This window comes from Urocampus carinirostris, chromosome 18 (genome assembly GCF_059441175.1).
Source record: "Urocampus carinirostris isolate Australia breed hairy pipefish chromosome 18, RoL_Ucar_1.0, whole genome shotgun sequence".
Lineage (NCBI taxonomy): Eukaryota > Metazoa > Chordata > Actinopteri > Syngnathiformes > Syngnathidae > Urocampus > Urocampus carinirostris.
In genome coordinates, this window is record NC_142366.1 from 26,921,934 (window position 1) to 26,946,992 (window position 25,059).

General features: G+C 38.5%; 1 protein-coding gene and 1 long non-coding RNA gene across 2 annotated transcripts in view; one reads left to right on the forward strand and one right to left on the reverse strand.

Annotated features, from left to right (window-relative positions):
* mmp16a (matrix metallopeptidase 16a (membrane-inserted)) overlaps positions 1–7,463 on the forward strand; it is a 105,670-nt gene extending 98,207 nt beyond the window's left edge. Inside the window, exon 10 of the mRNA XM_088321904.1 lies at positions 1,831–7,463. Within this exon, the coding sequence (XP_088178030.1) occupies positions 1,831–2,168 (338 nt within the window). The 3' untranslated portion in view covers positions 2,169–7,463. The remainder of the gene's footprint in view (positions 1–1,830) is intronic.
* LOC148348757 (uncharacterized) lies at positions 395–24,639 on the reverse strand. The gene is made up of 3 exons (XR_015847512.1): positions 24,494–24,639; positions 11,179–11,281; positions 395–508 (listed from the first exon to the last, which is right to left on the reverse strand). It is a non-coding gene; the product is annotated as an uncharacterized LOC148348757 (long non-coding RNA).
* Between the last annotated feature and the right edge of the window lie 420 nt (positions 24,640–25,059).

The following is a 25,059-nucleotide window of genomic DNA, read 5'->3' on the forward strand; positions in this document are numbered from 1 at the left end:
ATTCTATTCTATACATAACGAAATATTATTTAAACTGTGATTCACTGCTGCCACAAAGTAGTAAGCGATCACAGTAGTGTTCCCCGGAACTTCATAGTTGAATCCTGTTTTTGGGTTAAAATTTCAGTCTCACATTTTTACGACCCTTCACAGTGGCACTATTTGGGAATTTGACGGGTATCGGTATTTTTATTCATTTGACTGGTCAATTATTTAGGCTCTCTAAAGTGTCACGCTCTCTCTCCGTTACTCCAACTTCTCCCCTCACTTCGCACTTTCTTACAGGGGTGACGCCACTGAAGCAAAAGCTTTTTCTGACTTCAAAAAATTCTGCTAACTCCCAGACATATAAGTGTAAATCAAGCCGCTGTTGAGGTCTGATCGCCGATTTAATAAGCGGTCCAAACAAATTCCACAGGAGCTACAGCAGCTCACCCTCATCCATGATACAGACCGAGAGCCGAACATCTCCACCAGTCACCTCCCTCCTCCCTGACGTCAGGTCTCCCTAAAGGGTCCATCACGAACATAAACAAAAGAAACCAAAGAAACAGACATTACAACCATTAGGTTTTAAAAAGTCTGTGGTAGAAAAGCATGTTTGATTAAAAGATCGTGTAAGATGTAAAATTACTTGTTTAAGGGAAGCACGCTCAGGTGGAGACTGATTAATCAGTTATTATTACATTGGTCTGTTAATCTGGTTTTAAAACTGGAGTGACCCTACTTTTCGTTTCGAATTGTGCATTGCTTTTTGCTCTTTGTTTTAAGGTAATTTAAGTGATGCAGGTTATATTGACATTAATGTTTTTAGGGTATCAAGAAGCAATTTATGTACCTTTATACAAATTGCTGCTATGCCTCATTTTATTTCCTGCACGATTAGTTATTGATTTAAGTGAGAGATTAGTCATGTTAGTTGTGTTGTAATTCGAATATATTTAATGTACAGGATTCCAGAGAACTATTGATATTTTTGGGGAATTTTAATCAAATCTTTTTTTTTTTTTTTTTTGCATAGTTAAAACAAATCATACACCAACTTTTAAGCTTTCACAGCAAATGATTTCGGGCTTCAAATATCAGTTATCGGCCTCATCTCAATACTAATAATCGGTATTGGCCCCGAAAATCCCATATCAGTCAATCCCGACTCCTTACAAATGTAATATCACCCAGAGTGACTTAGTCAAAACTGTCCCTTCAAACACAGGTGAAGAATATTACTAGAAACAGCTTTCTTCCATCTTTGCAACATTGCTAAAATTCGTCCTATGCTGTCTCAGGCAGATGCGGAGATTATAATGCACGCGTTTGTTACTTCCCGTCTCGATTACTGTAATGCACTACTCTCTGGTCTCCTGTTCAGGGTTCTCTTGGTAGTATACAAAATCATGCAAGGACTTGCTCCCTCATATCTTTCAGATTTAATTTCCCCCTATGTTCCGGTCCGGAGCCTTCGCTCTGAAAATGCTGGTTTACTAGTGATCCCAAGAGCCAAGAAGAAATCCGTGAGAGTGTTCTCCATTCGGGCCCCAGTGCTATGGAATGCTCTTCCCACTTAGATTCGAGCTGCAACCTCAGTGGAACAGTTTAAATCTAGGCTTAAAACACACTTCTATTCTATAGCATTTGAATAACCTATATTTTATGTTGATAATATGTGTATTATTTGCCCTCATGTAGGTTTTAGATCGGGTGATGGTGTCATAATTGTCTGTAGTTTGCAATAGTCTTTGATCCGTGCAGCCCTTTCAGACTCTTTGTGATTAAGGTCACAAAAAAACATGACTTGACTTGATTTACCATTTCTGTATTATGACCCCTCAGGTTTTACCTACTTCTACAAGGGAAAGGAGTACTGGAAGTTCAACAACCAGTTCCTGCGAGTGGAGCCGGGCTACCCGCGCTCCATCCTCAAAGACTTCATGGGTTGCCAACTGACGCCGGCCGCGCCCCGCCGCCCGCCAGGAGGCGGCGCCGAAGACTCGGACGTTCTCGTGGAACTGGAAAACGAGGACGAGGCGGTGAAGGTGGTGGCCATCGTCATACCGTGCGTGCTCGCCCTCTGCCTGCTGGTGCTGGTATACACCGTGGTGCACTTCAAGAGGAAGGGCACGCCACGCCACATACTTTACTGCAAACGCTCCATGCAGGAATGGGTTTAAGACCACTAGGGACGTGGACTCTTCGAGCCACGCCCTCTTTTTCTCACTAAAGGAGTGACCTCGGGACACGATTGCTGAATCGGCCTTTTTCCCCCTCACACGCGAGGAGACTTAAAGGGGATGTCGCTCCCTCAAACGATCGGACAGTTCGGAGAAAACACTCGAGCTCCGTTTTTCTTTTGTATCTCTTTTGCCGGACTGCTCTTAATTAGAATCAGGGGGTGGACTTTTAAAGGGACGCAGTTCCCACTGGCAAGTCATGGTCATGTGTCATATCAGGTCTTAAAGGGACAGTGTGTGTTTTTTGGCGGTTTCTAGTGGTTAAGGATCAATATTGATGTATCCATCTCGTCTAGATCTATCTATGGTAGATGGAATGCATTTATAAAGCCTAAACTTTTATCTAGATCCAGACTATTATATGAAATTCGATATGCATGCAAATGAATGAACAGATTGACGTGGAAATTTACACAGTAGTCCTCCCTGCCTCTGGGAGTGTCTTTAGCCAGATTTTGTGTCAAGGCACTCCAAATAAATACCAACAAATCCGATAAACATCTGCTTTCTTGTACAAGCGGTTCTGCTGCTCATACTGCTCATTGGCACTCCCTAGTGGTTCTCTGGTGCCTTTTCAACAAACCACAACCTCACTCGAGCAGACTGCCCTTACAATACATGAATTCTAAAATCAATGTGCGTTCTTTTCAAATACTTATAAGTAGAGAGCTTTGCATTTATTTTACAAAGCACTTGGGAGGGAAGGGCAAACTACGTCCGGCGGAAAACGGATAAAAAGGGGTCAAAATATAAAATACACGGTGAATTTTATATTTATACGTTCAAGACTAAATTTATCATATAAATTTCAAAGTATACCATATGTACCCGAAAATATGGTTGTTAGAACTGGAAATGCGTATTTATAATTAAATGATACTGCATATAGTGTTCTGCCTTTGAGAAACAGAGTGGTCTTCAAGTTCCTTCTTTTTGGTTCACACTTTAATTGTTTGTCGCTAAAATGAATGGCAAAACTAGATGTCATAATGTTTAAGTATTATGAAATAAATTACTTATATTGAAATGTTTTTTTGCAACCCTAGCTCCTACTGTAGTTCCAATTTCTTTCCAGTGTGCCTTATAGATGAAAAAAGATATCACGAAATACTCGTTTAGGGGGTTCGCTTTAAAATCCGGTGCGCTTTATTGAGTGAAAAATACAGTGTATAAAATGGAACAAAAAAAAAAAAAATTCTGCACTATAAGACGCACCCGTTTAAAAGGCGCAGCCTCAAAATACTCAGCTATTTCATACATAAGGCACACCTTATTATAAGGCGCGTGAATAAAAACTAAAGGGCAGCATTAAAAAACTTTATAAGAACAAAATCATGGAAATTAATATTAGGATATCTGATTTATCTGAACTTAATTCATCCATAAAATTAATATGTGTAGCATTTCTGATTGTTTTTACTTTATGTTCAGTCTATAAGGCGCACCAGGTTAAAAGGCGCCCTCTTATTTATGTTTTTTTTTTTTAAGGTTTTACAGGTGCGCCACATAGTTTGGGAAACGCGGTGTTAATATAGAAAATATTGCATTTGTGTCAATCTTGTTTTCAGTGTCCCCTGGTGAGTCTTTCCCTCAAAAAAAATTTTTTCCTGAAGCCTTATACTGCGCTCAAAGCCATCAAATATCTGGCTAAATATATTCTCTATTCGCAAATTTTATTTTATCATGCATTTCAATTGATTAAAAATATTTATCAAATTCCATGCGCAAAAAAAACATTTCCAAGCTAGCCAAATTAATTTGAGTTTTTGAATGCAGATGATTAAAATGAGTACTTAAAGATCAGACATAAAATGATTTTGCTCTAATTGGGTTGATTCAAAGTATTTTTAAACTGTTAATTAACAAATATAAAATAAAATAACATGTTGATGTGAATGCATATTTATCAAATAAATTAAAAATAAGACCAACAAAACCAAAACAGTTTAGTGTAATGGATGTACTCCCATATAAGCGACCCCCTAAAACTGTTTTTAAACTACTAAAAGAAATTCAACATATTAATACAGTGATAATTGCGCGTTATTCAATTATATAGTTAATAAAGATTAAAATACTGATAAAAAGCTAAAAATATTACACTTTTATACTATTTACAGGTAGATTTCCCAATAGTTTCCTTCGACTCGATCATTGTCTACCCAATTTTTCATTCCCCTTATAACTAATTTTCTCGGCCCATTGATATGGGCAGAAAAATTAAATTAACCCCACAAATCACAATAAAATGAGATGTGGTCCCTCTCAAACGTGCCGACGGACTGAACAGGTAGAAGAGATCGAGTAGGGCATTAATGCCATCAACTGTGGATTCGACCCTCCGTTTTTTTCTCCGTCTTAGCTTCACTTTGCAGAGGAAAAGGCACGTGACCCACTTTCTGGTCCTGAACCACCAGTTGAGAAATAATACACACTGTCCCTATAAGAACAGAAAAAAAAGAGATTTTGTGCCCCCCACTACAAAAGAAACATCACAGTTTCGTTATGTTTGTTTTTAAGTCACTATTCCCTTTAAAACTATTCCTGAGGAAGAGACCGAACCAAACCAAATAAAATCTCTCCAAAGAGGATTACTTTTCTTTTTTAAGTCATCATTATATCCGTCCTAGTGGTCAAGAGTGGGAACTTCGACTGTTGTGACACAGGGGCCAAACTATTCTGCAATATTTTAACTCGCCTTAATTCTAATTCATATTTCCTGTGCTTCTTTTGACTGTACTGTTGTTTTTTCCTATACAGCTTTTATTTGTTTGCTCTCTACGAAGGTTCTCGCCTTTTGGCATTTACGGATTTTATTATAACCCGAGCCAGAATGCTCGGCGTGGGGTTCGTACGGGTGCTTAAAGTCCTTGAATTTGAAAGCTGTGTTTATCAAGTGCTTGAATTTTGGGTGACGTGGTTATAAATGCTTGAGATTGGCAGTCTGACTCAATAGACCGCCTGAAAATGAAAAATAAGTCTAGTTAAAAAAATTGCACTGCGCTGGCTTGGCCATTGCAATTCTTCTTTCTCTAATGATTAACGGCAGCTGGCATTAGTTTGTATGGTGTTGCTATGTGAAGCGTCATCGCTCCCTATCAAACACTATTTTTATGCGGAAAACACAATTTGTCTCCGGAATATTTAAAAACAAAAGTAGCAAACTTTTAGCCTAACTAAAGCAACCATACCATTGATTTAAGATGTTTTGTTTACATTTTAAAGAGTGTAGGCGTTTTTAAGAGGCAAAAAGCAGTAGTCCAAGGCTTAAAGCGGTAGTGTTGGCAGGATCATTATAATAATGACAATTATTGTATTTCTGGGACTATAAATTGCACCAGCCAAGATAATTAAGAAGGAAACTGGTGTATAAGTCGCATTTTGGGGGAAAATTTGTTTGATAAAGTCCAAAAACATACACGTCAACTTGGAAGGCAATTTAAATTTGAATTTAAAAAAATGTCCCACCATGTGAAATGCCCCGCCAGCATACGTTACTAAAACTTTTTGGGGGGAGAATGTTTTAAAACAGTAAAACACAGCAATTGCACCTTGTAAAAAAAATCACATTTGAGTAAGTTGAAAATATTTACTTTGACAAAATGACGCTTTACCTTCTGAACGTTCTTGTACTGATTGGTAAGTAAAAGTTTGTTTCATTTAGTTAAAGTAAATATAAAGGGATTTCTTTACAAGGCACAAATACTCTGTGCTTTACTGTTCAATTACATTTCCTCCAAAAATGAGACCCCAAATGATATTAGTCATTTTTATTTGTGACGCCCTTAATCACAAAGAGTCTCAAAGGGCTGCACAGACCACATTTTATTGCAAACCACAGACTATTATGACACCATCCCCTGATATAAAACCTACATGAGGGCAAGGAAAAACTCAAAAACCTCAAGTCAAGTCCTATTTGCATAGCCCTTAATCACAAAGAGTCTCAAAGGGCTGCACAGACCACAGATTATTGCAAACCACAGACTATTATGACACAATCCCCTGATCTAAAACCTACATGAGGGCAAGGAAAAACTCAAAAACCTCATGAGGAAATCCCCCTTCCAGCATGACCAGGCTGCAATGGATGTTGTAATAACAATTAATACACAGATATTGTCACCATAAAATATAGGTTATTCATATGCTATAGAATAGAAGTGTTTTTTAAGCCTAGATTTAAACTGTTCTATGAGGTTGGAGATCGAATCCCAGGGGAAGAGCATTTGCGCGAGTGACGTATGCTATGGGGGGCATTTCACGCGGTGGGCCATTTTTCAACACAACACTGCAATGTAGAAATTATCAATACCTAGAGTGCCCTCTTGTGGTTTAGTGTTTAAAAAACATGTGAAATGATGTACCCAGTAATAACAATTTAAAACTCATGTTAATAATTTCACGTGGAAGTCACACCAGAGTACAAATCCCACCCTTGGTCAAACTATAATAAAACAAAAAATCCGAAAAATATGGTCGCCAATAATTGATATTAACAATATAATCATTCATTACTTCTTTTAATTGGGAAACTGTCTTTAAAAGTCCTTGAAAAATGCTTGAATTTGGTCATGAAAAAGGTGTACGAACCTTGTCGGCACCGTATTGCCGAGCCCTTGCGGACAAAAAAAAACGGGAGTTATGTTCTTGTATGTCAGAGGTTCTTGGAGTTAAGCCACTATTTCGTGTTTTTTATTTGTTGCTGTTAAAATGTTTTATTATTTCCCGCCGGTAGATTTCTGATAACTTGAACATTTTGTTGGTTATGTGTTTGTTTCATTGCCGTAAGACTTACAGTCAGAGTGTACATCATTGTTTGTTCTTTTTTGTTTTTGTTTTATTTTTTATTAAAAAAACCTGTCTACTGCCTTTTTCTGTCCAAGGATCCGAAAAGACGAGATCAGTGCCTGCATGCATGCGAGCTTGTACAACATCTTCTCAATGCCTTTTGTTTTTTTGGTTTTAATGTGACCTAAATTTCACCTTATGGGTACATGAAGTTTCAGACCAACATCCAATTGGATTAACGAAGTACATTTTAGGGAAATACTGGGCAGTCCGTCCAGTTGGTTGACGTCCTTTCTGAATGTCTGTTTTTATCACCACTTTTTGGTTTCTGTTTGAAGCAAATTGAACTTTTTTGTGTAAGACTTGGGGACAAAAAAAAAGGAAAAAAGTCCTGACAGAATGAATAAATGGATGGATTCATGATTAAAAGCTGCCCTGAAGCTGCTCGACTTTTTTCAGAGTATAAATTTATCAGTAGCAGCGCATGCTACACTTTGAATTGGAATATTTTGAGGGTGACTTGTACATATCACGGTGTGGAGGTTCATGGTTCAATTACAGCTGCCGCAGCCTCCCCGTGTGGAGTTTGCATATTCTCCCCATGCTTGCGTGGGTTTCCTCCCACATTCCCAAAAACATGCATGTCAGGTTAATTGGCCGGTATAAATTGTCCCTAGGTGTGAATGAATTGCATGTGTACCCTGCAACTGGCTGGCAACCAGTTAATGGTGCCCGAAGATAGCTGGGATAGGCTCCAGTGCCCCCGCAACCCTAGTGAGGATAAGTGGTGCAGATAATGAATGGATAGTTTGAGTCCTCATTTTTTAAATCTAAATTTCTCACTTGAGTTGTCACGATACAAAAAGACAACACCACTAGGGCTGTTCTCAATAGGTAGTCAACTTCCACTTGAAATGAAAGTCAGAGTTATTAGGTAATGGGACAGTGTCGGTGCATTTGTTTTCGAACCTTTCTGTTTGTCTGAATATTTTCTATTTTTCTTGATCAAAACGAGGCTAGTTTTAGCCTGTATCTCACTAACACCAGATCTATTACCCAAGAAACAGATGACTTGGAGCTACAACTCGGCTACATTCGGGACGTTGTAAATTAATGGAGACCTGGCTCAACCCGGGGCCACCCGATGCTAGTGTGCAGCTTTCTAACTCTGAAAGGAGAAGCCCTCTAATAACGACCATTTATTAATTCATTCAACTCTGAGTTTGTATAAATATAATTGTGTGTTTTGTTAATAAAATAATAGTCAAGTCATGTTTAAAGCTTTGAACACACTTTAACTCAAGAGTTAGAAAATATTTTTAGTGGTCTAATTTTTACATAAGTAGTTTTAACCCAGAGTTACTCAAGCTCAGGTTTTTCAAAGTTATTATTTTAAAGTTTAACAGACACCGAACCCCCAATGAAACCCATAAGCAGGTAGGGACCTTGCATGGCTGACGCCGCTATCTGTGTGTAAGTGTGTGTGAATGGGTGCGTGTGAAGCACATTGTAAAGTGCTTAGGGAGATCTTCAGGCTTAAAAAGCACTATATACAGACGCTGCCCTACTTCCGAACGAATTCTCGTCTTAACCCCAATCTATTTTTTTTACTATGCAATTAAATAAATACAAACAAAATTATTTTCCCCCTTAAATTTGGATTGTAGTCTTTCATTTTTCAACTTCCTGTTAGCCCAGTCCTATTTCCAACAAAAAGCTTGCAGTACTGGGATTCAGAATAGCAAAACAAAAATGTTACAAAACAAAAATAAATGGCATAGGCCCATCATGTACTGCTATCAAGTCTTCTTTTTTTCTTCCGTAGTTGCTAGAAAATTGTGTATCATTTTGTGCATCCCGCCGTGTTGCGTTTCGAGGCGCGACGAGACCAGCTGCTAGCGCTGACTCACATTGGCCCGGCGTGTTATTGTATGCTTCCATTTTGGTCCTCCTGCTGCTGCAGTAAGTCTTGAAATCTTGTGATAACAGCTAGGGGTCGACCGTTCATCAGGAGGGCCGTTTATCGGTGCTGATATTTGTGAATTTGATGGATATTGGTCTCAGCATTTTTGATTATTCGACGGGCCGATTAAATATGTTAAAAAAAGGGTTGTTTAGGCTCAGATGCAGCAGAGCCCTCCTCTCTATGGTCTCTGATGCTACCCACCCCGCGCCCTCTGATTGGACAAGCAACTGAAGGCGGAGCCGCTGAAGCAGCATGGATACAGTTAAAGCGGAGTATACAGCGGGAGATCTGCTAAATCCTGAGATAATAGAAGCACGTTCAGTTGTAGACTGACATATTAGCCTCCTTCCTGTAAATTTCGTCTAAATCCCAATCCAAGACATACCCAAAGTACGGACGCTGCCCTACTTACGACCATTCGACTTGCGTAAAACGGTAGATTCGATCATTTTTTCGGGATGTCGAAAAATATCCGGACATAGCTGTAAGTTCGATTTTGTATTGTGTGCACCTTTTTCCGAGTACAGGACATCACTCTAGTGTTTCTTTCTGCCGTTACCGGTGTGTGGCGCTGAGAGAGCTCACCCAGCATCCACCCCGAAGAATAAATCTACTTCCTCTTCCTAGTTCGTGTGTAAACATTCTATACCGTATCTCCAGCGCGCTAAGAACTTTGACATTTTTACTGTTTAATACCTTGTGCATCGATTCAATATGGTTGATGTAAAGTGTAAAGAAGAGGCGATCCGTTTTTTTGAACTAAAATTGGAATAAGAAAACTTGATACGGTTGAGAAAATGGTCGGAACACAGAGGACCTCTTCAAGCGCATCTTCCAAAAGTAAGTTAAACTCAACTTAATTCATCTTTATAGAGCATATTATTTATATATTATTTAATGAAATGTTTAAGTTTTAGTACAAATACAATACAGGTTACTTATACAAGCCTTAAACATGCTTATAATAAACCTCGAACATACAAAATATAGCACTGAAGCAACTTACGAACACATTTAACTTACGAACCATCAATACACTTTTTGGTTTAAGTCATATTGGTTGTACTGAGATTTTTTTTAATTTATTGTAAAAAAAAAAAAAAATCAGGGAGTTTGAAGTTTTACGTACATTTACGAAAGTTGCTGCTCATCCCAATCTTATTTCCTGCACTGTTATTTTTTGTTTTAAAGGGACAGTGTGTAATACTTAGTGCCTCCCAGTGGTACAAAAAATATTTTCATCCAGTAAGAATAACAAACAATTATTTGAATATTAGGGAAAAGTACATGAACTATCATACCAACGTTAATTTTTACTAAAAAAAATAGGTCAGATGTTTTTCTTTTACACTGTGGAAACCCCAATTCAGTCGGCATCATGTATGTCGGATCCTGCCGCCACGCTGTGCTCGTGTCAGACAACAAGTTTTACACATTGTAAAAAATGAGTCACGTTAGTAATTTACTGTAAAAGTTTAGAGAACTATAAAAGTTTTATTTGAATTAATAACCAATATTTTTCGTTTCTTTGTGCATTTTCAAAAGTTTCTTATTTTTAAGCTTTAACAGCAAATGAATATCGGCTCCAAATATCAGCTATCAGCTTCCTCTTCATACTAATAATCAGGGTTGGGTAGGGTTACTTCAACTTGATTACATTCAATGACTTTTGGATTACTCCAATACCAAATATGCTCATAAAAGACAAAAGAAACTAAATATGAATAAAATGATGACTCACAACACGTGGTAAGCTTTCTCTCCTGGCTTTGATCTCTATGATCTCTGGCAAAACGAACATAAAATGCGACAGAAACAAAATGAAAATAAATCCAAACGGCTTGCCGACATCATTTTTGCCGTTCCATGTATTCCGTTACTCCCCAAGCCTGCACACAATTTAGTCATTTTATTCATATTTAGTTTCTTTTGTCTTTTATTAACATATCTGGTATTGGAGTCATCCAAAAGTCATTGAACGTAATCAAGTTAAAGTAACCCTACCCGACCCTGCTATTAATCGGTATTGGGCCTGAAGACCCATGCCGGTCGATCCTTATACTGCATTCTTCTACTTTGTTCCTCCCGCTGCTGCAATTTGTTTCGAAATCGAGTGATAACCGCAGGAAGCGTAGGAATACATTTTCATTTAACCTCAGCCCTTTCGACGCCCCGCTTAATGCCCCCTCTAACGTTAAGGACCATTTATCCCGGTGGTGGTTTATTAGCGCAAGCTCCTCACATCACCTCAGATAGCATGGTTGAAGGTTAGCTCGGATCAAGCTGTCGTCCTGGCCTGCAAGAAAGAAAAAAAGGACGCATAAATACACAAAAGAGAGGGGTAAAGTGGTTATTTGTGTCAATAGAACTATAAACACATACAGTTTACATATAAATATATATAGATATACAGTACATATAGAAAATTACTTTATAAAATGGTTGATTCTAATGAATCGGGAGATAAAAGTAAATCTGGTGGATAGACCAGAATATCCTGGGCTTGTGAGTTCAGAACAAGGCTGTAAAGGTTTCTCAAGTGTGCTTTCAAAATGACTGAGAGAATTGATTATATACCAGAGGGTCGGATCACTGCGGAGTATGAAAAAAATGAAACAAGTTAGTGGAAAATTCCCATAATCCCAGCTTCACTAGATTGAATCCCGCAGACGGCTTGATAAGACTCAAAGGAAGACTCAAGGTCTCCCCTACGACAGTAAATCAGAACACCACTTAGAACAAAAGTGGGCAACCCGGTGCTCGAGGGCCACATGTGCTGCATGTTTTTGGAGGGTTCCCTTCTTCAACTCAGATGAATGAAATGATTTGCTCGTTCCTCGTGGTTGGAATCGTTTAGTTACTAATTAGCACGAAAAGGCTACCAATTTGATATGTATTTTTAAAATACCTAATATCTTACCACTATGTTGTTACCATATTATTCCGATGTTGTAATCATTAGACATTAAAATGGGCTCAGTTAACATCACGCCAGTTAGAAATCAAATTTTCTACAAAATCACAATAACCAGTGTCTGAAACTCATGACAAAAAGTTACCGGACACCAGGGCAAGTTGCCTGCCCAACTTGAAACACAGTAAGACGACTAATCGCAAAAAAAAAAAAAAAAACAAAAAAAAAACCCCTTGTTGCAATGTATTAAGAATTGATAATCACAATATATAACGGAACAACCCTTTAAAATTAGGTTTATTATAAATCTACTTATAACATGCATTGCATGGATATGACATTGCTGTTTTCCATCTGCCATCAACATGTACCTGTATTTACTCCTCTTCATTCATGCAATGTTTGCGTTGCGTGGTCTGCTCCAAGCCACGTGAACTCCTCTTTCCATGATGCTTTTAATTTAAGTTTACGTTTTGTAGCGTCATACATTTTGTTAGCTTCTTTTGAATCTATCTTCTGGGGCTGAGGTTTTGGCTCGATTCCTAACCGCTTCTTTATTTTTTTTGTGTTCTCTGTGCGTCTACTTTGGAAAATGATATGCAAATGCACGACCTTATAACACTCGGGAGAGTCCGGAAGTTACTCAATGCAGGCTTCTGATTGGCTGCCGAGTATGAAAATTGCCAAACGAACCGAAATTCCGAAATTCCCAAATCGAACGAAGATTTCGAAATTGGAATAAAGCAAACGTTTGATTTTGAAAAAAAAACAAAAAAAAAACCCCGAACGTTTTTTGTCGGCCACCCAGGCGGAGACATTTTGTAAGTTGTCCGCCCGACGGGCGTTCGGGCAGACATTATTTCGGACACTGTAATAACCCATGATATATTTTCAGAATCTGTACATGGGCTACTCAAGGGGTTCTTAGAGAGCTACCTTGTTCCTACGGACACCACGATGGAGACCCCTCATGTAGACTATCCTCCTTGGCTTTGGATTAAAAGTGTGTTTTTCGAAATAAAACAAGACCAATGAGCAAACAACTATTATCTTAACCCCTCTTAATAGTCTTGTAAAATACAGGGAAAGGTGTTTCCAATTCATCGGTTTTGCGCCATCTCACTTCCAACTAACACTTTAGTGCATATAAAAACATACCGAGGGCATTCCAGAATTTTTTTTCTCTTTTGTTGAAAGTATATCCGTGCCAACGTTACATCTTTTTCGCTGACATTTTGTTTAGCCTCCCCACCATGTTTTGACTGAAAGCTTTCACATTTTGTTTTCTCTTATGCTTCATGTCCTGTATTCGCACCGCCGGCCGTCTGGCGCTAATGAACCCGGACAGAAAATAACAGCGGTTCAATGCAGAACAGGCCCCGAATAATTTCAATTAAAAAGTTCCTCAAAGCACGGTAGACACGTTTTGACAGTGTCCAAACAGGGTGACGTGATTTATTTTAGGAGGAGGAAGGATAAAAATTAGAAGGTGAACTCATGCAAAATCACCTATCTGCTGGTGGAGACACTTAACTGTGTGCCCGTCACATTTGGTACTCATTTTGAAGACGTCATAGATTGTTAAAAGGGACATTGTGTATTATTACTACCTCCTAGTGGTAAAAAATCTTTAATAGTTAAGAAAAACTGATTTAAATACTAAGCAAAATGCATGAATTATCATACAGATATGCATTTTTTTAAAGGGATATTGTGTATTATTTAGTGGCTTCTGTCACGGTTGCCATGGCGCCCAATTGGCCCCGCCTGTGTGGCGCCAGCTACGGCTCATTAACAGATTGCCTTTCCGTCTTTTTAAGCTCAGCGTGCTCTCTCTTTTACTTTGTCAGTCCGTCAACGAACCTCTGCCCCGCAAGACGTAGGTTCTGACTCGGTCCTGTTTTCCTGTTGGTATTTCCAGTCCGGTATTGTTCCCGTTTATTTTTGTCCCATTTAATATCGGTTTCCAGTTTCGTTCCCGCCTTGTTTGTCCTGTTTATTTTCGATATCCTGTTTCATTATCTATCCTGTCTGTCCCGTCCTGTCCGGTCCGGTATTGACCCCATCTGTCTGATATCAACTGCAATTGGAATCGATCTTGTCGGTCTCTGACTTCCTGTCTTTCCACGCAGACCGCTGTCTTACGTGCATAACTCCCCATTTCCCGGTAACTAAAAGGCTCGTGTGAGAACGTCACGCGTTTGGGTCCTGATCCTGTTCTGGCTCCTGACAGCCTCCTAGTAAAATTAAAAAGTACTTCATTTATACAGCCCTTTTACAACAGTTCTTTCGGTGCACCAACGTGATTTACAGAAGATAATAAAAGAGAAGCCATGAGTAAGAAACAATAAAGGATATTAAAGACAGTAAGATACAACAGGATCAAACAAGATGAAAATATAATAAATGTGTTGTCACACTACTGGGTATTAAAATCCATTCTGAATAAGTGGGTTTTTTGCCTGGATTTCAAGAACCCCAGGTCAGAAATGAGACACATCTTGACAGGGAGCAGTTTCCAGAGCATGGGGGCGGTAACAAAAAGGCTCTGTACCCCAAGCGTTTATATTTTGTCCTAAGCACTTCCAGCAGCAATTGATCCTATCACCTCATAGCTCTAACAGGATTGCAAACGGTTAAAAGCTCAAATAAAGACGATGGGGCAAGACAATTTTACGGTTGAATTTTTTTTTTAAAGTTTAAAATGAATTCTCAAAAGGATTGGGAGCTAATGAAAGGAGTTAAGAACAGGAGAGATATGCGCAAGTCTGCTGGTGTTGGTTAAAAGATGGGCAGCAGTTTTCTGCACAAGTCGAAGTCAAGTGAGAGAAGACTGGGAGACACCAACATAAAGTGCATTAGAATATTCCAACCTTGAACTTATTAAGGATCGGATCGTTTTTTTCAAGGTCAGGACGACCTACATTAAAGAAGGTGAACTGAAAGAAGAATCTATGCAATCAGGATTCAGAGATAACCGCTCTACTGAGACAGCCCTGATTAAGGTAACCAATGATCTTCTACTGGCAATGGACTCCTAGCTTAAGATGTGATTTCAAGGTTCTGTTGGTCGTATACAAAATCATGCATGGACTTGTTCCCATATCTTTCAGATTTAATGTTCCAGTCCGGAGCCAAGAAGAAATCCGCAGGTTCGAGAGCGTTCTCCATTCGGCCCCCGGTGCTGATGCCCTTCCCCCTGAGATTCGATCTGCAACCTCAGTGGAAATGTTTAAATCCAAGCATAAAACACACTCCTACTCCATAGCATATGACTAACCAATCTTTTATGTTGATAATATGTGTATTATTTGCCCTCATGTAGGTTTTAGATGAGGGGATGGTGTCATAATAGTCTGTAATAATAGTCAGCAATAGTCTTTGATCTGTGCAGCCCTCTGAGACTCTGTGATTAAGGGCTATACAAATGAACATGACTTGACTTGAGTTGGTCAACATTGTTGTTTTGTTTGTCAACCTAGAGATGTCCGTCAAAAGTCACACCCAGGTTTCAGATAGTTGAACTCAACTCAAAAGACAGGGTGCCGATGACGTCCGTCACGTTAACCCCAACATTATATATATTCAGTTTTGTTTGAATAAAGAAATTTGTGGGGCAACCACTACTTAATGTCAACAATACAATCCAAGAAAGAACATTGATCATTAGATAGATTTGTATGTGGTCTGCATATCAGTGAAAAGAGAGGGTGTGCCTGGCAACAATTGACCCACGTGTAAGTTGCTTAGTAAAAAAATCTATAAAAAATGTTTATTTAAATGTTGAGCAAAAATGCATTAATTGTCATTTAAACGTACAAAAAAATCCTGGTGGATTGAGACATTTTCATTTATTCTATATAACACGAGCTTTGCCGAGAAGGAACTGAGGTAATCGTCTGCCATTTTGCCAATACAGGAACCCCCACAAAAAACTTTGTGAAAAGCTTGGCAAAAATATTAGAAAAATACGATGGTTGTTAGTTAGAAAGAGATAATAGATCATTCAATATTTCAGAAATAGATCATTAAACTTTTTTGCGTCAGAGTCAATTAGTTTTGGGTGGAAAGCAATGCCTAATTAAGTAGTTCTCTTACACAAGTTAAAACAATTAGCATGCGTTTGAATGGTGTTATCACAAAGTAATACCAGCTGGCCTGTAGGGAACGGTTAACACGTGTCTGAAAGAATCTACAGATGCCAATGTTGCTTTTGCTCTTGGCTAACAGTTAGCACACACATGGAAATCATTATCAAAAGCTAATGCTAAATTCGGTCTTAGCATTTGATAATGCCATTTAGTCACATGTCAGGTAATGTTAACTTCACCTTTACATAAGTGTTACCATGTGTCTCTACAAGAGGTCGACCAAATATTAGGCGGGTCGACTATCGGCATCGATATTTGGGAATTTGACGGATATCTGTATCGGCATTTTTACTTATCTGACGGGCTGATACAACTGAGCTTTCCCCTCTCCTGCCTTCTGTTTCACCTGCCATCCAAACCACGCCTTTTGGGTGGATAAGCGACTGTAGGTGGAGCAACTAAAGCGGGAAGAATAACATTAGAGAAGAAAAACAACTACTTCTGAGTAATGACATGCCTGCTGTGATTCAAGACGGCTGACAAGATATTTTTAAAAGTCCGTGGTAGAAAAGCATGGACTTTTAAAAGTCTATGACCAGGGTAGCATGTGTTAGATAAAGTGATAACGTAAAAAGTAAAGTTAAATTGTTTTAGGGAAGCACATTTCGGTGGAGACTGATATATTAGCTCTTATCATAACATTAGTTTGTCAATCAAGCGTGGGTGTTTGGGATTGAAAGTATAAAAAACACTAAATTTGAAGGCTGGGTGATTAGCTGTTACCATAACAACAGTTTGTCAATCAGTCTCGTTGATGAGGTTGGTCACAATAAAAGGTGAAGATGAGCGGATACTTCAAAGGTTTTATTACAGAGTATTCTGGGAGAAATTGGGCTACAGAAAATAGCTTTAGGAATTTACCTGTGCAGAGACTGTTTTTTTATCATCATTCTTATAAAAGTTCATAAGCTGATTGAACAAAGTTAATAGAAACATAAAGTTTGAATGGAGCACTGTCCTACTGACGATAGTTTCGTCAACATTACAGAATTCTTACTCAAGCTGTTCAACTATTACTTGAGGAAATCATTGTATTTAGTTTAACAGGGATGAGTTGGACATTGTTTTTTGTGATCTTCCGCGCTGGCATTCTCGAGCTAATTAAATCCCCCAATATTAGCGCTTCAGGCCACTTTTGACTACAAAATAAAGCACAACTGAAGTTGCACAATTCTGACTAAATAAATGAAGTTAAACACGGGATGATATAGAGAAATCCCTCGGCTTTTGCGTTTAATGGTAACCGGAACCACCCGTAAAAAGTGAAAATCTGCGAAACAGTGTTGCATCTTTTTTGGGGTGGTGTTCATTACAGCGAATTTGCAGAGTTACAGAGAGAGAGAGAGAAAGAAAAACACTGATTTTTAAAGTACACAGTATTTTGATCAATTTTTGAGCGGCGCGCCTTCATTGGAAGGAACTTGCTGACTGAGAGAAAGAGAGAGAACAATCTGTATCTTAAATTACTTGATGTTTTTTTATCTATTTAGTTTTGGCCGCACCTTGATATAAGCCCTGCCGACAGAGAGAAAGATAGAGACAGAGAAAGAAAAAAAAAAGGGTTAAGCATGGCTTAAGTGGCATGAGGAGCAGGACAAAAAATATTTTCTGCGAGATGCAGGAAGAATGCAGAAGCAGCAAGTGTAAAATCACAGTACATTATGAAATCTCGTCATTCCTAATGGTTCCTGCAAGCTCTGGGAAGCATTTTTAAAATAAATTGAATACCCAATCGGCTAGAATCCTGGATGCACGAAACGTTCCTCAATGGTGCAGAAAAAGTCTGTTGTTTTTTTTTAATTCAATCTTTTTCTTTCTTTCGCCCGTTTGGCACCAGCTGCGACTCATTGACAGATTGACTTACCGCCTATTTAAGCTCAGTGCTCTCACTCTTCCTTTGTCAGTCCGTCAACGAACCTCTGCCCCGTAAGATGTGGTTTTGACTCGGTCCTGTTTCCTGTTGGTATGTCCTGTCCGGTATTGTTCCCATTTATTTTGTCCTGTTCAATATCAGTTTCCAGTTTTGTTCCCGTCTAGTTTGTCCTGTTTATTTTCAATATCCTGTTTTTGATATCAATCCTGTCCGTCCCGTCCTGTCCGGTATCGACCCCATCTGTCCGGTATCTGCTCGGGCAATTGGTATCAATCTCGTCGGCCTCTGGCTTCCTATCATTCTACGCCAGACCGCTGCTAAACATGCATGACTCTCCATTTCCCGTAAAATAAAAGTCTTATGTGAGAAACGTCACGCATTTGGGTCCTGATCCTGTTCCGGTTGTTGAAAAAAATAGGCAGCGACATCTTTCAATATTACAAAAAGAGCTAAAGCTAGCTTTACTTTTAGCCAACAGATAGCACAATTCTCAAAACCTAAAGCTGGCTTCACTCTTAGAGAACAGTTTCTATGTATTTAATGTACAACCTTATGAAAATACATTTCTGGCCCAGCTAATCTTTGCGAACAGATCTAACGTGCCGCTAAGTGCTTTTTGTGGCGAGCTTAAGGTTTAAATAGCAGTAAGCCCCCCCGCAAAGGTAAATACCCCACTTTTTGGAAAATGTAAAAATGCGGCGGCTCAGCGGTTACTGTTGAGAACAGAACATAGCCGACTGCAGTCACCGCAAAATTATCCTTAGAGCCCCGGTGGGCCTTTTTTTCCTTTTAACTTTTGTCGGTTAAAAGTTCCGATTTTGTCAGGGACTGACTGAAACGACATCCCTCTTGAGAGAGTTAGTGTGAAGTTACATATCTGAGTTCAAGGTGAAGACAACCAAGAGCTTGGGAGGTAATTACGAGCTGACCTCTGCTGAACCTCGTGTTATGTTTTCCAAGGGTGAGAATTTTTCTACTCCAAGGTTTCCAATGGGTGCTTCTCTTCAGTTTCTACTCGGAATGTTTAGGGATAGTTTTTTTTTTTTATTGGGCTACTCAAAACCAAGAGGAAGGGTCTCAATCATGCGGCCAACTGCAGCCCGCGGTATGATAATTTAAGGCCCCTGCCTAAAAAATAAAGCTTAAAGGTACAGTGTGTATGCCCTGCGATTGGCTGGCAACCAGTTCAGGGTGTCCCCTGCCCACTGCCCCGATGATTGCTGGAATGGGCTCCAGCACCCCCGCGACCCTACTGAGGATAAGCGGTGCAGCTAATGAGATGAGGTACAGTGTGTAATAGTAGGTGCTTCCTAGTGGTAGAGAAAATTGTTCATAAAAGCAGTATTGATTTAAAAGAATTAGCAGAGATATATGAACGATTTATATAAATACAAGTAGGTGGAGAAATGTGCATTTATTTGACATGAGATGGGGCTCGACTAAAGGGAACTAACATCTTTGCTTCTACGGGTACCCTAAAAAACCTGTCTATTTTTCTTTTTGGAACATTGTATTCTTTTTTTTTTATTCTATTCTATTGCTTTTCCCCCAAAAAAATTATAGCAGTGTCTGAAACGAAAAAGTTAGCGGACACCAGGACGCCATAAAGTTGCCTGCCCCATTTTTCACAACTTGAAACAGAATAAGAAGACTAATCGCAAAAAAAAAACAACAAAAAAAAACATTGTTGCAAAGTATTAAGGATTGATAATCAGAATATATAACAGAACAACACTTTAAAATTAAGTTTATTATAAATCTACTTATAACATTCATTGCATGTTTTCCACCTGCCATCAGCATGTACCTATATTTACTCATCTTCATTCATGCAGTGTTTGCGTTGCGTCATCTGCTACAAGCCACGTGAACTCCTCTTTCCACGATGCTTTTAATGTATGTTTACGTTTTGTAGCGTCATAAATTTTGTTAACTTCTTTTGAATCTTTCTTCTGGGGCTGAGGTTTTGGCTTGATTCCTAGCCTCTTATCCATTTTTCTTGTGTTCTCTGTGCGTCTACTTTGGAAAATGATATGCAAATGCACGACCTTATAATGCTCGGGAAAGTCTGGAAGCACGAAGTTATTCGCCGCGGGCGTCTGATTGGCTGCCGAGTATGCAAATTTCCAAACCGAACGAAGATTTCGAAATCTGAACAATGCAAACATTTCATTTGTTACGATTTGTAAGTTGTACGCCCGACGCAAAAGATGCACGCCCCGGTCGTCCGGGCAGACGTCATTTCAGACACTGATTATAGTAAAAAACCCCAAATAACTGCTTCATACTCGCGTTTGTTTTACCGGTCGCGTTCCGCAACTTGGATGTTGAACAAACATGTAGAGGAAGCAAAGTCCATCCTTCTTCAAATCTAAATGCATCTTGTTTAGCTCAGTGTTTACCCAATAAAATAAAATGCAAATTCAAACTCCATTCTGATATTCCAGCCCCTAATCTCAAATGCGGCACAGCAACCCACCGTGCTGCTAAATCGCAGTGAAACAACAAAGGTGGTTTATTTATTGAGGAAACAAACCCAGCCAAACTATTAAATTGATTTTTGGGGGTAGAGGGGTGCAAGGTCGACTAGAATATGTGGTGTTCTTTCACACGGTGGACACTAGAGCAAAAGGTCACAATGCGGATGTTGTTGAAGGTAGATAGCATCTCTGCGGTCCCTGATGACCATTTTTACCTTCCTCCGTCCTCTGTGCGTGAGCTTCCTATTAGAAAGGTAAACACAAGTGTCCACATTCCACTTAATCCACTCTGGTTTCCATCTGGGCAATGAAAAGGAAGGGATGGACAGAAGGAAGTAATCATCATCACTGTTAGGATCAAATTAGTGTCATAAATAATGTCATTGCTTGGTCCTGTATATAGTACTTTCCATTTGTTATGACCCCAAAAATACTGTATTTACTTGAAGGTGCATTACGAAGGTGGTCATTTTTTTGTGTTTGAGACTGCCACCTCTGGCGTAAAGTGGAACTGGAGTTTCAGTTGAAATCTCCCATTTTAAAATAATCTTTCCAAGTAAAAATCAAGTCAAATCACATTTATTTGTAAAGCCCTTAATCACAAAATATCTCAAAGGACTGCACAGGTTACAATGACACTATCCCCTGATCTTAAACCAACATGCGGGCAAGGAAAAACTCAAAAGCTCAGGGTGGGGAAAAAAGAAACCTTGAGAAGGGGCCTCACAAGTGGTAATCCCCCTTCCAGGATGACCAGGGTGGAATAGATTTAGCATTGGGTCACAGTACACAAACATAGTAAACATCAATAAAAGAGAACTTTTCAATGGGCAAATACTTTTTGTTCATTTTAAATATTTCTTCTTTTCTTATTCATTGTATTTAATCTTCACAATGCATAAAGAAAACAAATTAAAAAACTGGGGGAAAATTATAAACAAAAAAATATCAATACTTAGAATTCGGTGGGGAAAAGGTACATTTTTCTGGACTATAAGGCTCACTAGTTTATAACGTGCACCTTTAAAAATATCTTTGTAAAATATTCTCTGGACTTTAAAGTTATGGAATCAAATTTGCTATCACAGCTCAGGTAGCATTTTAAGAAAAGAAGGCAGAAAATAAAAACAATTTTTCCTCGGTATACCACTCGTCTGTTCCTGATTCACCGTTTGTCTCCGGCAACTTATCAACAAATACAATTTAAAAAACATTGTAAATAAGAAAAATGAACCTGAAATGGGGAAAAGTGTAAAAAAGTAGGTAAGTATGTATTTTTTTTCTTATTGTACAATATTTTTCTCATTTTCTTAAACCAGACTTCTTGCTGTGTGGAGCCAGGAACTCAAGGCAAACTTTTAAAAAATAAATACATAAAATATTAAGGCAATATAGCGATATTTTAAAGATTATGTTAAAATAATTCTGAAAATTACCACAATTATTTTCCAACGGATCAAAAATAAAATCTCGTTGAGATATTTGTTTTTTTATTTTATCATATCTTCCTCTTTTTATTATTAAATTGGACTGAAGCAAGAAACTGTGGGCTGATTGTCTCAAAATGCTCAGAACAAATGGATAAAAAAAAAAAAAATCAAGATTCTTTGTACTCCGAGCACTGATCTAGCATAAATATTCTAAAAGGAACTCTTTAACATTACCGTTATAAAGTCTGCAATGCACCCATAAACCTTTGTTGAAAATATAAGTATAAGTGGTTGCTTGGATTCGGTTGGTGAGCATTCCCGGGTATTTTTGTGGAGGCACATTTTAATCTTTTTCTTGAACATGCTTGAATGCTCTTAATTGCTAAGATTTGAGTCCTCCTACTGCGAAAGTAAGTGCCTGCACGTTCATTTTCTTCCCTCCCTTTTCATTCACTGTGCATTTTCTAACTGAAAATAATTCACTTTCTTTTAAAAAAAAAGGTTGAAGAGTAGACAAATATCGCTGACCACATTTGCTCAGCATCGTATGCAATGGAAATTCAACCAGCATCACGGCAGTAAAGGCACCAAATCCTTACCACTGGACCATTAGGATTGTAAGAGATAAAATACATTGAATATGATCTCATCATCACATATTTTTACCAGCTGCCACGTTGTACAATAATGTAATGGATCATTATGGGAAATAGTTCAGCAAAAACAATCTTGTACAACATGGCAACATGAGTAAAAATAGAAATAGAAAATGTGATGGTGAGCTTTTCCCGTGTCAACTAAATTCCTAGTGGCCTGGTAATTATTCAGAAAAATTTGGCTTATTATGATTTTTTTTAATTCTCATCATTATTATTTTTAATGTTATACTTGTGCCCAGTCGTGACAATATAGTCATAACATAAACCAGTCCGTGGTGCAGAAAAGGTAGCGGACCACTGTCTTTGCCCATTTTAAATTGACAACTGCTTCATAGGCTACACGTTAGTTGTGGTCGATAACAATAAATATGTACATGTTGAAGTGTGGAAATATCAGAAGAACCATTTTTTCCCTTTTCCCAGGCGATTTCAGAGCTTCCGGGTCCTGAGATAACAAGTACAGACATGAGACACTATTTTTTTTTTTCTTGAACCAGACCTAAACTACAAATCTGCTATATCAACACAGCCAACACCACTGCTATCTATGATGATTTTCAGGAAGTGTTTAATTCAAACATGGCACAGAATATTTCTGGTAGCTTTTCTTTCTATCTATACTGGAATTTTGTTTGTTTTATCGTCAAGATGGCAATTTTCTTCCTGAGCTCTGAGCAACTGTACCCAACAACATCAGCTAACAGGATTATGAAATCTTTCAAGAAATGAAATGAAATGATTTGCATTTATATAGCGCTTTTTAAGTCATTGACTTCCCAAAGCGCTTTACAATGTGCTTCGCATTTCCCAATAGCGGCCTTGCAGCCATGTAAGGCGCTAACCTGCTTATTGGGGGTATTAGGTGTTCAGTGTCTTACCCAAGGACACTTCGACATGTAACACGGACGAGCCGGGATTCGAACTGGGATCCCTTCATCCCAAGACGAACGCTCTACCTCCTGAGCTACTGCCGCCCCATTTACAATGTGCTTCACATTTCCCAATAGCGGCCGTGCAGCCATGTAAGGCGCTAACCTGCTTATTGGGGACAAGAGACATCTGCATTCTATGAATGACATCTACAGAATCTCTTGAAAAGTAATAAAGATGATAGCAATAATTACTCTTACAATGTGTTCTTTTACCCCCTTCTAGGTTTCAGTGAGATATTAGTCATATTTTTATACAAACAGTTTACTTAAGTATTCATTTTGAATGAATTATTGGGTTATGGATTGCCCTGAGGTAATTAGTGTCTGCTCTGTAGAGAAACAACTGTTGAATATTTGTTGGTAGTTGGTGCTTACTTGCCTTGTATACTAATAATAGGGATTTAAGTTCCACTAAATGTTCAAATTTTAACATGTTAGATTCTATAAACTGTGTGGTTATTATAACCAGCTTTATGCACAATCCTTAAAGCGCTCTTCCGTGATTTTAGTAAGAGATTCTATATTGCTCTTATATGTACCTCCCACGACTGGCTGGCAACCGGTTCAGGGTGTCCCCTGCCCACTGTCCGAAATAGCTGAGATTGGCTCTAGCACCCCCATAACCCTACTGAGGATAAGCGGTGCAGATAATTGATGTACATCCCCAAATGTCTCCACAATAATGTGAATAAGGCAAAATTGATGAACTGTATATTATCTGAACGGTTTTCTTGTCAAATATGTCTGCATCTACTCATAACTGCAATGTTCTTTGCTAATTTGGATTTTATGCTATTTTTATAGGGTCTCCAGCTAACAACTGAGCCAAGAAACTTAAACTGTTTTACTCCAAGCCTCTTTTAATGATAGATTGTTTAAAATGTTCTTAAATTGATAACCCGTGAAGGACGAATGGCACCGAAAATGATTTAGTACCTAATTTATTTTAAATCTAAACAAAACATAAGCGACAGTAACACCGTATTGTATGCTTTTTAAACATTAGACATTTTAAAGATAATTTAAATATCTCAAATAGTTAAAAAAATATGACTTAAATGTTACTTACGTCTCGTGAGCCCATTTGACTTTTGTCTGCACCTGTACTCGTCAGCTCTGCTCCCCGTGTAAGCCAATCAGCAAGCCCCAGCCGTTTGTTTTTTAAAATGTTGTTTAGTAATATTTAATGTTTTTTGATATGAATTCATATACTCAATTATACTGTATATATAATTATTTTGATGATGAAATAAATAAATTCAGAGGCTAATCATCTTTTAGCAAAAGGACGCGAAGCCAATTGGAAAGGGGAACCTAACGAGGAGGACACAGAGAGGGATTGTGCTGTGACTGACATCAAAAACTTTAATGATATACTTACTTACTTACTTACTTATTTAACATATTATTAAGCAGAAGACGACACTCGATAATTGCTCCATGTTTCTATCCGTCGGGAAGGTACTAGCTAATCTTCTTTGAACTTGTTGCTAATAGCTAGTTAGCTCATGCTAATTGCTGATTGGTTGCACGTTAGCATAGCAGGCGAGTTAACTGCGCTACATGGCGTTCGTAGCTCCCCGCAAAAATGTCAGGATTTAAGTCTGAGGAGTGAAAGAAAGAACGTTTTAGGCA